This window comes from Leiobunum rupestre, chromosome 8, assembly GCF_980474605.1.
Source record: "Leiobunum rupestre chromosome 8, qqLeiRupe1.1.hap1, whole genome shotgun sequence".
Taxonomy (NCBI): domain Eukaryota; kingdom Metazoa; phylum Arthropoda; class Arachnida; order Opiliones; family Sclerosomatidae; genus Leiobunum; species Leiobunum rupestre.
The window spans coordinates 52,943,141-52,958,117 of record NC_143391.1 but is presented as its reverse complement, the minus strand read 5'-3'; the positions used below and the strand labels follow the sequence as shown (position 1 = coordinate 52,958,117).

The window sequence follows — 14,977 nt, the reverse complement described above, 5'->3', positions numbered from 1 at the left end:
AATTGTTAAGCACTCTTCGGTTTTGTAATAACGAGGTTTTGTTCTAAAAAACTGACCAACAAAAGTTTTATATAATTAATAGTTAGTAAGATAATGGTACTTAAATATGGCTGAAATGCCCATACACGCTCACACAAAACACCGTTTATCTCGTAAATGGTTAAATCGTACTTCACGTTGTTTTTTGTATCTTTTTTAGCAAAGTTAAAATTATAAAGTGTGCGAAGGAAATTTTATTTCATCGTTTAGTTAATTTTTAATTCACCTGGAAAGAGTACCTAAAATGATAAGTATTTAGGTAAACTATTTAAATACTTTAAAAATAGATATAACTCTCAAATTTATGGTACAATTTGACAAACATGTTTTCTCTCAAATGTAAAAAAAAATAATGAGCTATCTTAAATATACATTAAAATAAAGAGCATTAAACTTCAATAATAATGCTGATACATATCAACTTTGCGCCTATTATTCTAGAACAGCGGTTCCCAAAAGGTGTTCCGCGGAACTCCAGGGTTCCATGGAAGGGTCACAGGGGTTCCGAGAATTCGCAGCGTGGCCATCTTTGTTTGTGTCAAGAGTCTTTTAGGATAAGTTTAAAAAATGATTTGGGGTTCCGCCAGAATTACGTGGATAATTTAGGGTTCCATAGCAAAAACAAATTGGGAACCGCTGTTCTAGAAAACCGTTCACCGTATGGCTTTGTGAAAGATTTTAAGTTGCTCTGGAAGTTTCGTTTTAAAATTTGTGCGAAGCGAATTTTAATCGAGGGCTTGTTTAATTTTTTATATGGTTACAAAATTCAGCAATATTTAACATATATCGTCATCATTTTTAATATACTTCGGTACAACGGAAATATTTTAGATTCATACGCTTCGTAAGTTTAACCTTATTTAATCGAATGCAAAACAAAAATTTAAAAATATATTATATTTTGGTAACTAAACTAATTTTTTAAATTATTCGAATTAGGTACGTTTTCCTTTACTGCCATCTGCACGCGGTCACAACCTTGTGGTAGTTTCTCAAACTAAAGATAAATAAAGAAAAAAATATGTGTAGATGCCAGGTTGAAGGTTTCCGAAGGGGGATTTTTATTTCACGTGGTGAATAGAACTACTATATATATCGAAGTCCCTTTGGTTTTGGTTGTAAAATTAGTAGGCAGGAAAAATCTTTTTTCCTCCCCCTAAATCTCGGACACCTTTTTCGCCGGACCCGATTAGCCACGCTTGTCCGTCAAAATTACTCTCCTCTCCGCTTAGCTTATCGTCACTGACTCTCGTTTGTGGTATTTCATATAGGGAATAGCTATCCTTTTCAGCCCACCTTTTCAGTGAGCTCTAAAGCGTTCGTACTACTCTCGCTAAACGTTGCTATTTCACCCGGTGTTCCATTATTGAAAGAGGCTACTTTTTATAAACTAATCTAATAGGGATAAAAGTCCTTTTTTATTTGGTTGATCATTTACTATGACCCCTTCAATGTGTAATCGAAAACTGGTGTATTTCAATAATTTAACCCTATAAAACTCCAATAAATTATTAAATTTATCCAAGTAATCTTATACATGTATATTTCTAGACACTATTGGTTGGGAATTTGATACATAATTTTCATTACATAAGAATATTTGGAATGGTAATGTCGAGTGGTCTGACTAATTCGGTTTTATTCGGATTATATTTCTTTGCTAAAATTATTAGAATTTCAATTCGAAAGTCTTAGTGGTAAATTTTCGATGATGTATAATATTAGTTTATTTTTCTTCTGAATGAAATAGAAATATCAAATTCTATTTCAATTTTATTTTACAATAATTAGGACGAGACGTATGTACAGTATATCTCTTACTATATAGGTATACATCATAAATCATAAACTTTTGATAATAGGATTAAAAATTACGCGCTTTGAATTTCGAAGTCGAAATTTCATTATAATTATTATTTTTATTGATAATTTATTTGATTGTATATTTATCTATATAGGGTGTATTCTCGTGACGTCATCATCGCTTTAATGGAAGGCTAGTGTCGTCCACCTTTCCTCCATAACTATCTACCTTAGAGCAATGGCCGCCATCTTCTGGTGAATACCACCTATAGACTAGTGGATTTATTCTATCATTCACCTTTGATCAAATTACGCGATTTGACTTCGAAATCAAAATTGAAAAATTTAATTTAGTTTAGTGTATTCGGCCGAAATTGGAAAACCCCCTTTTTTGGGGGAAAATATTTTGGGATTAAAGTAGTGCTTATGTCCAGGTCTTTAGCCTATTGTTAGGGCTTCCCAGTGCCGGATTAAGAACTAGCCACACTAGGCACGTGCCTAGGGGCCCCCGAGGGTCAGGGGGGCCCGAAAGATCCCACGTCAATACGCTAGTTCAAAGAAACAATTATTTTGAAAAAAAATTAAGCTTATTTAAGTTTAATAACAGTTTTACGCCATGCTTTTTCAAAATGAAAACAATCAATAACTTTGAAACTATATTGATTCTATTTTATAATATTTATAGTATAAACGAAATATGAATTACTCTTTCGAAAAACACTAAAAAACGAATTCGAGTAAGTCGAAATAAGGTACCGCGTAGCCTCTATTTAGTTTTACGGTGATCTATAAAACCGCACCAAAACGACTACCTTGTAACCTTGCATAACCAATCTCTTGTCCACTCTGTGACTCCGTGTCAGGCCGCTCAGCAGAGAGAGGGTTGCCCCACCCCTGTTCATTTTGTTTGGCCCCAACAAAGTATTTCATATAAGATTTGAAATGACAACATTTTCCCAGCATTTAGCAAATTTGAATAGTCGAACTATAATTTGGATAATCATGGTCCAGTTATTTCTTCCTTTAAGTGGGTGTTACGGCATTTTTTTTGGTTTTAGTTACGTTGGGAATTGTCACTTGTGGAAATCAGGAACGTATGTAATTAAGTGCTTCGTCTTAGCGGGGTAGGGCGAAAAGTTAGGTTTTTGCCTAGTCAAATAGAAAAAGGTTGGTTTTTGGTTTCAAAAAGAGTTCAAATAGAGAGGAGCATGCAGTGGCATAGCCAGATGGGTGGACCAAGGGGCAAGTCCACCCCCCCCCAAAACGTATGCCTTTTTATTTTTGTTGCCCATTGTATGCTCCATCCGAAATAAAATCCAGGCTACGCTACTGAGAGCATGGACGCCGGCAGCAATTATTTCAAGGGGGGAGTCATATAGCGAACTAGGTCGATGGTATATACAACATTTACACATAAAACGATCCGATAAATGAACGAGCTATAGCTAAAGCTTAGTAGGAATCGAGGGATAACCACTTCGTGTAGTAGGTGTACACTTCTATTTGTATTACGAATAAATACTACAACTTACTTGGTAATACAGCGTAGTATTGTAATATGGTGAATTATTGTGTAATACGGTGAATTACCGTGTAATATTGTGTAATATCGCGTAATATCAAGTAAAATTGTGCGTAGTCTATTAAGATGTAATATTACATAATACAGTGCATTATTGCATAATATTTTAAACTCGTGTATTACCAAATGATTTTGTGTAATACCTAAATAATATTAGAAATATAGGGGCAAATAGTTTTCAAATTCGATTTAGGAAAGACAGAGGGAACGAGTGGAACACTGGGGCAAGGGCGAAGGTGAAATTCCAGGCGAAAGTGAAGAGGGAACGGTGTGGTGGGGGGGGGGCGACGTTTACTCGCACAGCCCGAGAGGGGAAATCACCGATGGTCGAGCCGATGGTATGACGTTGTTTATGCCTCAGTTTACGCGTACAACAAGTTCCGACAACATTTGAGACAACAACCCATCATCCCCCATTTTATGGAAAAATTAGAAATGGGTTAGATCACTCTCGTTGGTTCCTTGGTTAGCCCTTTTTCCGAGGCTTTTTCTCGTTGAAACTGAGAGCGTTAGTCGAGCGAAGGTATCGTAGTATCGTCCGATCGCAGTAATGTAAGCTGTAAACTCAGTAAGTTATAAATAATGTTATTTCCTCGGGTCAATTCCGGTCAATTCGCTCGCGTTAATCCGAGGCTCGAGGTCGCTCTTGGGGTCTTTTTCAGGCGTCATTCGATGGGTATTAGTTATCTCTATCTATCTATGCCATTGCTGAGCCGTGGATTTTAATCAAAGGGGTATTTCTCTCCCCGATTGGGAATTTCGGAGTATAGGTTGGACTTGCTATCATTATTAAATTAAATTTTATTTTAAATAACGATAGTGGTAAAATTAGGTCTTAAAAGTAAGAGGTTACTATTTTGGCTGTGATAACATTATTTACTTCTGGTATTACCAAGAATGTAATTATTTATATTTAGGAAGAATTATTGTGTCGCTATAATCGGCGGACACGTTGAACGCCTTACATCCCGTCGCGTGGGGTGGAGGGCAAAACAAACGTCACCTACGTTTGATTCCATCGCGTCGAGTGACGTAAATATTACCCACCAATGAAATACCAGGACTTTTGGATTTATTTTAAGCGGTGGAGCGTACTGGGGGGACCAACGGGTGGATTGAGAGAAACGCTTACACTGTAAAAAATTAAGGTACTTTGGAGGTACGAAAATATTCCTCGTAGAATTTTTTAGAACCTTAAATGGTACGCAGAGTCTACTGGTTTTAGAAAGGTATCAAAAAATTCCGCAAATGGTTCGATCGCAATATGCAGCATTTATTGGAACTTTTGGGGGTTTTTCCGTATGAGACAGGTACAAAAAAAACCTGGTAAAGTCAACACATGGAAAATAGCTGGAGAGAAACAGCAACGAGAAAACGTTTTTTTGCCCCCCCCCCTCTCCAAGGTCGCTGCAGACGCTGCATAAAGATGACCTTGGTCAAATGCGGCTGACGTTGCAAAGACTTTACCGTTTTATAGCTTATCCCCTGAAAGACATTTCAAAAATGGGAGGGGATGTACTAACCATTGAGTTGGGAATAAATAGAGGTACAACTAAATCTGGCTGGCACGGGACCAATTTCTTTCAATAAGGAAACTTTATCAACTTTATCGTTCTACCGTGGCGGCATCTGTCTCTGGTGGTGGCCACTATATGGCAATTGAATTTTTGAGCGAATCTGATGCGAAATTGAAATGTATGATATCTCGTAAAAAACAAACCTTTGAAGTTGTTCAAAAATAATTTTATTCTGTCAACACGATCCTTTTTAACACAAGTTACGGTGAGTTAGCTAATAATTATTTATTTTTATTTTTATCTTTACAAAATATAGATGGCGCTACCACCTAATTATAAAGCTGAATTTCGTACAGTCTTCTCAGAACAGATCCCGCGTAACCATGGCAACCGAAATCATAATTGTAATTCTAGCAGTATTATTCCCAATTCAATGGTACTAACAATGGACCCGTTCGACTTACAGTGACCATGCCGCGATTTTAGCCATTTTACGCTCTCGCCTCTCAGAGAACGAATGGTTTCCTTTCTTTAGGTAGTTATTCGTGAATCTTGTCGGGGTTTTAGCAAGGATCCTAAATTACTAGGATTGGACGCCAGAGGTAAAACACGCCGGAGATATCGTTATAGAGCATGCGCAGTTGAGAACTGTCTCGCTCTCATATTTTTTTCCATCCAAGGTCGTTTCCCTTAGAAACGGTTGAATTAGGTCAAAGGTTATGTATCCTTGGTCGAGAATTAACTACTAGCAACAAAAAAGTGTGAAACTTAAAAAAAAATGCAAAACACAATGAGCATATCTATTTCAAGTAAGTTTTGGCTTTTTATATCAGTAATTATTTTAAGAATTTATTTCGTTTCTGTAAGTTTAATTATAAGCCTTGGACTTTTCCAATAGATTTCCTAGTCAAGAAAATAGTGAAAACGATGAAAACCTTCCATTGAAAGAAGAAGAAATAGAAATAGAAGAAGGAATAGATCTCAATGTAGTACTGCCTTTAAATGAAACTATTTCTGTGTCAAATATCAATGCTGTGATTATTGCAAATGATGAGAAAGAAACGGAGGTTCAGAAGGTTGCAAAGGTTGCAAAAGCGAAGCAGATTAAGCTTAAAGTTAAACTGAAAGGTAAGGACTTGTTTAAATATTTATGTAAATTCCTTAATAATTTTTAAATACAATTACAGATTTCTGTGATATCAACTTTCAAGGAGCTCTTAATTACGCTCTACAACAATTTGAAGAACTTTCTAAATAAACGATGTGCGAAGACAAAAATGCTCTCTACTCCGAATTGGGAAGAATTGGTCGGGACTCTGAAGCACCGATATGGGATGCTGGATTACAATACTTCAATTCATTGCAAGAGGTAGTCATTCAAAATGATTTTTGGAAACATGCGCAGAGAGTACAAGATAATGAAGCGTTAATTGCCGAAACCATTACGTACCTGTCCAGCTTTTCACCCCCTGTATGTAGATAAGTTACTAAGTATTAGAGGAGGAACGCAAAACCGTATTAATCGTGAAATGTGAGGCAGACACGGGAGTACACAAAATAATAGATTTGAAAAGGTATAGTTCGCTCAGAAAAACTTATAGAGTAACGGCTTATGTTTATAGATTTTTAAATAAAACGAGAAAAATGAAAAACCCCGAAACAGTAGCCATATCGGTAGAAGAGTTGAGAATAGTCGAAAACAAATGGATAAAGGCAATTCAGGGTTCGGAATTTAACCAAGAAATAGCCCAAATTAAAAATAAAGAAGAATTAAATCCCAGTTCAAAATTAAAACCACTTCTGCCCTTTTTAGACGAAAATGAAATTTTACGAGTAGGTGGTAGGTTAAAAGAAAGCTCAATGAATAGGGACGAAAAACACCCCATCTTACTTACTAAAACAAATAGATACGCTAGATTATTAACCGAAAAGGCCCACGATGAAGTTTTGCACGGCGGAGTTAGTGATACAATTACGCAATTGAGGGAACGCTACTGGTTGATAGCCGGTAGACAATTAGCGAAAGTAGTCGTAAACAATTGTTTTAAATGTAAGAGATTAACGGCAAAGGCCGTTAAAATGCAATCGGCCCCCCTCCCTCGAGTGAGAATAGAGCAGTCGGACCCGTTTGAAATAGTGGGAATTGATTTTTGCGGACCCCTGTATGTCAAAATTCCGGGCGAAAATAGAGTAAAAACTTACGTATGTCTCTATACCTGCTCCACGAGTCGCGCCTTACATTTAGAATTAGTTTTGTCGTTAACAACAGATGAATTCCTACTCGCTTTCCGTCGAATAGTTGCCAGGAGGGGAATCCCAAGTGTCGTCTATACAGACAACGCACTGACCTTTAAGAAGGCGGATGCTGATTTGCAAAAAATGTATAACTCAATAAATAATGACAAAATTATAAATTATTTCGGAGATAAAGGCGTAGAGTGGAGATTTATTGTAGAGCGTGCCGCCTGGTACGGTGGCATGTACGAAAGGCTCGTCCGGTCAGTTAAAACCACGTTAAAAAGAGTGTTAGGAAATACCTCGTTAAATTTATCAGAAATGACAACCACACTAGCCGAAACAGAAGCGGTCATAAATTCGCGACCGATCTCGTACGTGTACAACGACCCTCGTGAGCCGAGCCCAGTGACACCCTCCCAATTCTTGGTTGGTAAAAGACTGTGCGCGTTGCCGCCGACGAAATACGAAGAACAAAACAAAACGTTAAAACGCCAAGAACTAAAAAATCGTCTCAAATATCGGCAAACCTTAATGAGCCAGCTCTGGAATCGCTGGCAAAAAGAATATTTAACGCAGCTACGATCGGCTCATGACAGTGAAAACCCAAATCGCGAAATAGAAATTAAACCGGACGACGTAGTGCTAATCCAAGACGACAAATTGCCGCGACAATCGTGGAAAATGGGAGTTGTAACCAAAATTGATTTAGGGCGCGATGGAAAAATTCGATCGTGTTTTTTACGCGTTTCCAATGGAAACATAATAAAAAGACCAGTGCAACTGATATTTAATTTAGAAATTCAAGACGCGAAAGAGTGAATACCTAAAGTACCCACGGGGGGAGTGTTGAAAAAGGCGCTTGAATCGAAATTAAATATTGTTAATAAAAATATTCATTTTTATATTGTATTAATTAATGTGGTATAAGTGTAGTTTAGAATATACCTGTAAAATTCCTTCTCAAAATTTGTGCTAAAATAATTCTTGAATTTTGTAAATAGTTCTGTAAAAGGATTGTGGAAAAGCCCCACATTTCCTTTCTTTTATATCGCATTTTTTCAAAATAGTTCGTATATTGTAACAATGCTCGGGATGGGCACTGGCGACGTATAGTCCGGTTGCTGGCGCTTTGGAAATTTTCGGGGTAAAACCCGGCTATGCGCGCGCTCGTGGCCAGCCCCAGCTTGATCCCCTCCCAGAGGGTGATCTTATAAATAGGCTGCTCTCCTTCAGAGGGCACTTAGAAAAACTGTAAATCGTCAACGGGTTAAGACCCAAAAATAAAGATGGTAGAAAACTAGAAAAACGTTTGTAGTCATTAATAGAAATAGTATAGTTATAGATAGGACGCGACCTGATATTCAACTAAAGTTTCCCAGTAAAAAACAAATAAAATTCTTCAGTCTAATTAAATATAGCGGGTCTTGTTAGATACCTTGAAAGAAAACCCTCAAATTCTACACAGCCAAAAGAAATGGAGAAGAGTTCACCCCGAAAGGCACCCTCGCCATTCTAAAAGTTTTAAATTCGTTTGTCTTAATTTTACCATGGTCCTCTACTACCCAAAGAAATCGGACGCTATCTCTGTCCTCTTCGGCTATCAGGGCCGGCTCAAGAAATATTTTTTACCCGGGCAAGGGGGATTTTTGGCGCCCCTCTTATTTTGAGACTAAATTAAACTACCCCCCACCCGTAAAAAACATTACCATGCCCATGTTATAAATTTACCGTTTTCCTAACAATAAATAATCCCTTTAATCACTTTCTAAATACTTTGTGTAAACATATTTAATACCTTCTTTATGGTACAGGGTCATTTTACATGGAGCTTGAAACACTAGGTAAGGTGGCAAGACTAGTATACCTTAAAGGGGCTCTAAAGTTCGGTGGCAAAAAAAAAGAAAATTGAGCATGCTTTTCATTCCCCCCAACCCCTCACTCGGCCTTGGCAGAGGCGGGCAGAGTCAACCGTAAATTTCGCACTTTACTGACTTTACACACATTTTGCCACCGAAGTTTGGAGCCCCTTTAAGTACATTAATTATAATGTCCATACTGGAAAGTATAACGGTTAATATGTGAAATAAAAGAATTAAGTTTACGAACAACCCGTGAGTTAAAAATAAAAATATCCAGGGATTATTTTTATTTTTAACTCACGGGTTGTTCTTAGTAAACTTAATTCTTTTATTCATTACAATAATTGCTTTAACAACTTAATTAAGAAACTTTTTGTGGGATGAACTTTTTTAAAGCTGTCGCTTCCTTTTCTGCTTTAACGGCTTCTCTTCATTTCCTTTTTTTTATAAAAAGAACCAGAATGCTTCTATTTCTCGGACATCTTAAATAAATTCAACGTGACTCTAATTAATATCTATCTAACAAAAACTATTTAACTGAAACGAATAAATGGCTTTCTGCGCGTGCGCGTAAAATAGAAGAGACTAACTGTAACCACGGACGCACGACAGATTAGGTGGTTTTTTTCGCCTGTTCTGGGATTTTTGAGAAGGTTAAAAAGTGTAGCCATATGACGTCATTTTACTTCAATTCTGTCTTGACGAAAAAAACGAGTTGGAGTAGGAAGGGAGTAGTTAAAGGTTAAAGGTTATTTCCAAAAAGTTTCCCGTCATATTTTCGTGCAAAGAAATTTAAGCAGACGACAAAACTAGATTACTCCCTCTACACCTCCTTTCCAGGAGGAGTAAAAAGTGTAACCCTAATACTCCGGAACAAGCGAACAAAATTCGGGGCAGGGTAAATCTTAACCCGAGAACAGGCGAATAAAACGTCTTAGGGTAAAAAGTTTACACTTTTTGTCCCCGGACAAGCTAAAAAAACCACCTATTAAATCGTACCGATAGACTGCGTTGGAACTAGCCATAGAAAACGATTTAAATGCATTTTAGAATATTAAATGCAGGTTCATAATAGTCTAAGAATCAAATAGAATTCTTGAAAATGGCCAGCTAGTTTATTTATCATAAAGCTGGATAAATGACAACGAAATAGCAAGCAAGTACATAGAAGTACTGTATTACTTTAGCCCTAAATTGGTTAGAGTGTGCAATAACTGGTGGGTTTACCGGGGAGTCGGCGTCCGGCTCTTGTAACCCATAAGGGCGGTTTTTTTACGATTAAAACAAGGAACACAAAGAAGAAACGCTTTAGTTTGGTATTATACATTTTATAAATTACCACAATAGGTTATAAATGCCCAAAAATGTTCAATTATCTTCATTTTGAGATGCATGATCAGTATCATCATATTCCTCAGGGTTCTCACTATCGTTTTCATCCTCATCAGATTCATCGATAATTAATTGAACCGGCATAAACAGGGCTAGACATAAGTATTCTTCCTATTAAACGTATCAAACTATTCTAACACGGCCTTCGACTCCTTGGAAATTCGCAACCAAAATGAATCTAGGTGTCGCAGCAGTGCCTAGCTCGTCGGGTTAGTGCGTTTCGCGGTTTACGCCTATGATCTATTGTTTGCTGGAGTTAAATTACATTATTAAACGCTGCAAAAATACACTAAAACGCGAATAACGTAATCTTGTGCGACGTATTTTACGTACATTTTAGACCGAAAAATCAAAGAAAATTGAGAATCAGTGAAACACGAGTACGATGGTAAATTACCATTTTCGTAACTTACCTGAGAAAATTGTAAATTACTGTTACCAGGGTAATTTACCGCGTAAATTACCAGGGTAAATTACCGATTCGTATCTCTAGGCCAGCTGTGCCGGGTTATGTGGACCGCTGTTCCCCTTTAGCAGCTCTCTACAAAGGGTATGACTCTTTACCTCCGTAGGTAGGGTGTCGGCTGGAGCTGCTACCGCATCCACTCTTAATCCCACTGCTGTGTGCGAAGTGAGAATTGCTCCACCCATTGCTGCACCTTCTGCTGGGTTGAGTGGCTTGCGTCAAAGGTCCGACCATTAGTAGTAGGGTACTACTACCCGAGGGGCTATCGACTTCCCGTAATCGGTGTACACCCTAACTGTAATGATTACGCATTCGTCTGTAATCTTTTGTACTCATTTGTAATCCCGTTATCATTTGTAATCTTCGTACTCATATGTAATCACCGTAATCATTATGAATGAACGCGTTCTCATCTGTAATCACGTGTAATCATTTGTAAAGCGCGTAATCATTTGTAATCACGCTTATTTTGGAATTATCCCGTACTCAATTATTCATCTGTAACAATTTTAAAGTTTTGGGATGCCTGTGTACTCATCGTAATCATTCTGTACTCATCGTAATCATCTGAACTCATTAATGATTACGTAATCGATGTACAGGCAAATTCTTACTGGCTAGCCCCACGCTACTACCCATGCTGGATTTGTCACCTGTCCGGGCTTGGGGACGCTGGCGTAGGGCACTATGATGATAGGCCTCCGGTGGTATGGCCCCTGTTGCTAGGTAGACCGGGCTAAAAATTCTGACACACTTCTATTCTTGTAGTATCTCCCAACCACTTTTTCTTGTTCATATTATATACCCTGGTTTATAATGAAAATACCAGGAAAATGCTTTATCCGTCAGAACTATGCACCGTAATTTTATGGTTTATTTACTATTTTAAAATAAATAGTCGCAAAAAAAACGATCATCGACGATGTTGGACATTTTGGTTGGGAAAACGGTTTGTATTTCTAATTAGCTAAAGATTTTTCAAATTATGTTATTCTTTCATTAAATTTTTTATAAACAAATCATATTCTTGGTAAACTAAAAAGGCGCACAACTCAATTTTGGCGCACAACTCAATTTTGGCGCCCCTCTCAAAACAGCGCCCCGGGCAGTTGCCCGGGTTGCCCGGCCCTTAAGCCGCCCCTGTCGGCTATCGCTATCATTAAAAATGCTTTTTCTATATCACTAACGAACGCAATTTTATTTTCTCTAAATTTAAGCAAGATAAGCAAAATATTTGGATTTAAATTTGGGCCTGACGCTAAACAGTCATTTAATGACGGGGCCCCCTTTACTTTGGCTGACGCGTCATTGACCACCCTGAGCTTCGTAGTTGAATGATCCCGTTTGACAGGTTGTTGTGGCAAATAATAGACCCCCGGCTTGTTTGTTTCGATTTCTTGGGTGGGGACCTCTTCTATTATTCCCAAATCTATTTGTTCCTCAATAATGGCCTTGTACTCCGCGTAAAGCGTTCTATCCCTTGAAAATCTGTTCACTAAACCACCGATTCTTTTTAAAGCTACCGTTTTGTTATCTGGCAAAACACTTTTCTCAACTTTCCAAGGGAACTTAACGTGGTATCTACCATTTTTAAATTCGGTCGTTTCTTTAAAATTTTCTATAATTTGTTTTTCGCTATCGTTTATGGTTTCTTTTTCTCCATTGATTCCTAAACTTTCAAGTTCGAAATACTGTTTTAGAGTTTTATCAACGTTTCTTTGCTCAATGCTAATTCTCATGACCGTAGTCAAATAATTGCCTACATGTAGGGGTTCTTCCCGCCTATTAGTGGGGCCTAAAATTACCCACCCAAACATTGTTTCCTGAGCAACTACTCTAGAATTAAATCTTTCAAAATTTTTATCGTTGGCAATTTGCCAAAAATAGTCCCCGCCAATCAGTACGCTAATTTCTGACGGGCCTATAGGGTATTCTCGCGGGTCATCTGCTAAGGCTAAACCCTTATCATCCATGAAGGCTTCAATTTCTGGGCAATCTAAAGTTTCAGTGGGGTTAAAAATAAAGGGAACGACTACCGCTACTAATTCCATATTTTTATTGAGGTTTTTCTTATTTTGTAACTCTAAGAGAACGCTTTTTCTAATCGCTTTTTTAGGAGTTTTCTCCATGAATGAGCCTACGTTGAAACTTTCCTCCCCCATTACAGGTAAGTTTAATTTTTGGGCTAACTCTTCCGTTATGAAAGTCCCCTGACTCCCCCCATCTAAGACCATTCTAATTTGGATTCTATTTTTTGGTTGGGCGGGATTCGAGGCTACAGCTTTCGCCGTTTGTAAAACTACAGTTTTATGAAAAATTTTGTCTGAGGTTTGAACAGATGTTACTACCGCGCTATAACTATGTTTTGGTTTTTCACTATCTGAATTTTTGCCTAACCCAGATTCTTTAGGGATGTTTGCCTTATTTTTGTCACATACAGCCATATTATGACCTTTTCTACAAATCCTACAATTTCTAAAGTTTGATTGGCAGTGTCTAGCGGAATGCCCTAATTTTAAACAAATGTAACAACGGTTACTTTCTTTAACAAATTCTCTTTTTTTTTTCTAAACTAAGATTCGAACAATTTGAAGTTCTATGGTTAAAACTATTACAAAATATGCAAAAGGTGTTATCTGAAGTTTTTTCAATTTGGGTATTTAATGCGGCGGAACTAAATTTATTGTGCTCTTTGGGCGGAGGGTTACTAGGCTTCTCGTGTCTAGAATCTGGGCTATAAAATTTGGATTTTTCTGTTTTAGATTTTGAGCCTGCACCTAAGAGTCGGGCCATTTCTCTACTTTCTATTTGTTTACGTAAAAATTTTACTATCTCGGCCGCGTCCCACTCGTCTTCCGAATCTTTATTTTGACAAAGCAGAGTGCGCATATCGTTAGGTAAACATCGAAGTAGGGTTGGGCAAAGTAGGGAACCTTTCCGGAAGTATCGACACCTAACAATTTAAAGCTTCTGACAGTAATTTCTACTACATCTAGAAGGTTTCTTAATGCTTTTAAGTCTTCCGAATCCGTTATCGGTTGTAATTCTAATAATTTATTCATGTGCGTTTGAATAATCGATTTAACTTTACCAAATCTTTCCGCCTCGTATAATTCTTCTACCGCTTTAGCCGCTTTGCCCTCTAAATACGATACCAAATAATGGAATTTGTTTACCTTGTTGATGTTTGTATTTCCGATCAACGTTTGAAATCTATTCCAAAACGATGTCCACTTAGTCGGGTCCCCGTTGAATTTAGACAACGTGAGTTCGGGAAGCTTGATCCTTAGAGGTTCCGACGTGGGTGGCGATGACCTTGAACCGTGGCCGCTGTTGTCCAAATCTCCTCCGGGCGATTGGTTCGCCTTTTCCGTTGAGGCCAGACTAACTCTTGCCGACGATATTTCTCCGCGTGGTTGTTTCATCCTGCGGGAAGTGTTGGCCTTGGCGGTTGTGATGTTGTCCCAAAAGTCCTCGATTTCTTCCGCCTGGGCTTCTATATCCGATTCATCTTGAAGAAGACTCATTAGCTTATTATCGGCTTTAGCTAAATTTTCTTCTTTCGTTTGAAGACTTAGCAACGCGTTTTCTAATTGCTCGTACGTGGTGGTTTCGCGTGCGTTATTGTCGAGTAAGTCCTTGATCACTTTTATTTGTTTATCGACGGATCCTCTTACTCCTTTTCTAGATGCTTAAGCCCTTTTGATTTCTGGATCTTGGGCGCTTGATTGCGGCATAGTGTTCGGCTGCGTTGAATTTTGGGCGACTAGCTGCTGCTGGGCCGCTAATTGCTGAGCCGCTACTAGCTGAGCTTGAGATCTGGTTACTGGGTTGTCTCCACTCACTGCTTTCTTAGAGGAGTCCGAAGTTGGGTCCTCTCCGCCAGCCATTTTTAACTATAATGTTTTTATTTTATTTATTTCACTTACTATAGTTCACAATGCACGATGATCATCCAAAGGTTCCCGGGTTTCCGGCACCATGTAGAATTTTCTATATGTGCGGGATTCTACCAGACCGCGGGAGAACTTGTTAATTCTAAGCTCGCTACCTATGCTATAATTAGACTGACTATAGTTTG

The 14,977-nt window shown here is 38.0% G+C and overlaps 2 protein-coding genes across 2 annotated transcripts; one reads left to right on the top strand and one right to left on the bottom strand.

Moving 5' to 3' along the window:
- The first annotated feature begins 6,585 nt into the window (after positions 1-6,585).
- Positions 6,586-7,998, top strand: LOC149933684 (uncharacterized). Its single transcript, XM_090157380.1, has one exon. It carries the CDS (start codon positions 6,586-6,588, stop codon positions 7,996-7,998), a length of 1,413 nt encoding a protein of 470 aa, XP_090013506.1.
- A 2,408-nt stretch (positions 7,999-10,406) lies between these two features.
- Positions 10,407-13,340, bottom strand: LOC149933683 (uncharacterized). Its single transcript, XM_090157379.1, has 2 exons — positions 12,189-13,340; positions 10,407-10,478 (listed from the first exon to the last, which is right to left on the bottom strand). Exons 1-2 carry the CDS (start codon positions 13,338-13,340, stop codon positions 10,407-10,409), a joined length of 1,224 nt encoding a protein of 407 aa, XP_090013505.1.
- Positions 13,341-14,977: the final 1,637 nt, after the last annotated feature.

Coding starts and splice junctions, on each gene's coding strand:
- LOC149933683 (XM_090157379.1), bottom strand. CDS start 13,340: ATGGCTGTATGTGACAAAAATAAGGCAAACATCCCTAAAGAATCTGGG. Junction 10,479..12,188: donor TCAATGACGCGTCAGCCAAA/GTAAAGGGGGCC, acceptor GAATCTGATGAG/GATGAAAACGATAGTGAGAA.
- LOC149933684 (XM_090157380.1), top strand. CDS start 6,586: ATGAAAAACCCCGAAACAGTAGCCATATCGGTAGAAGAGTTGAGAATA.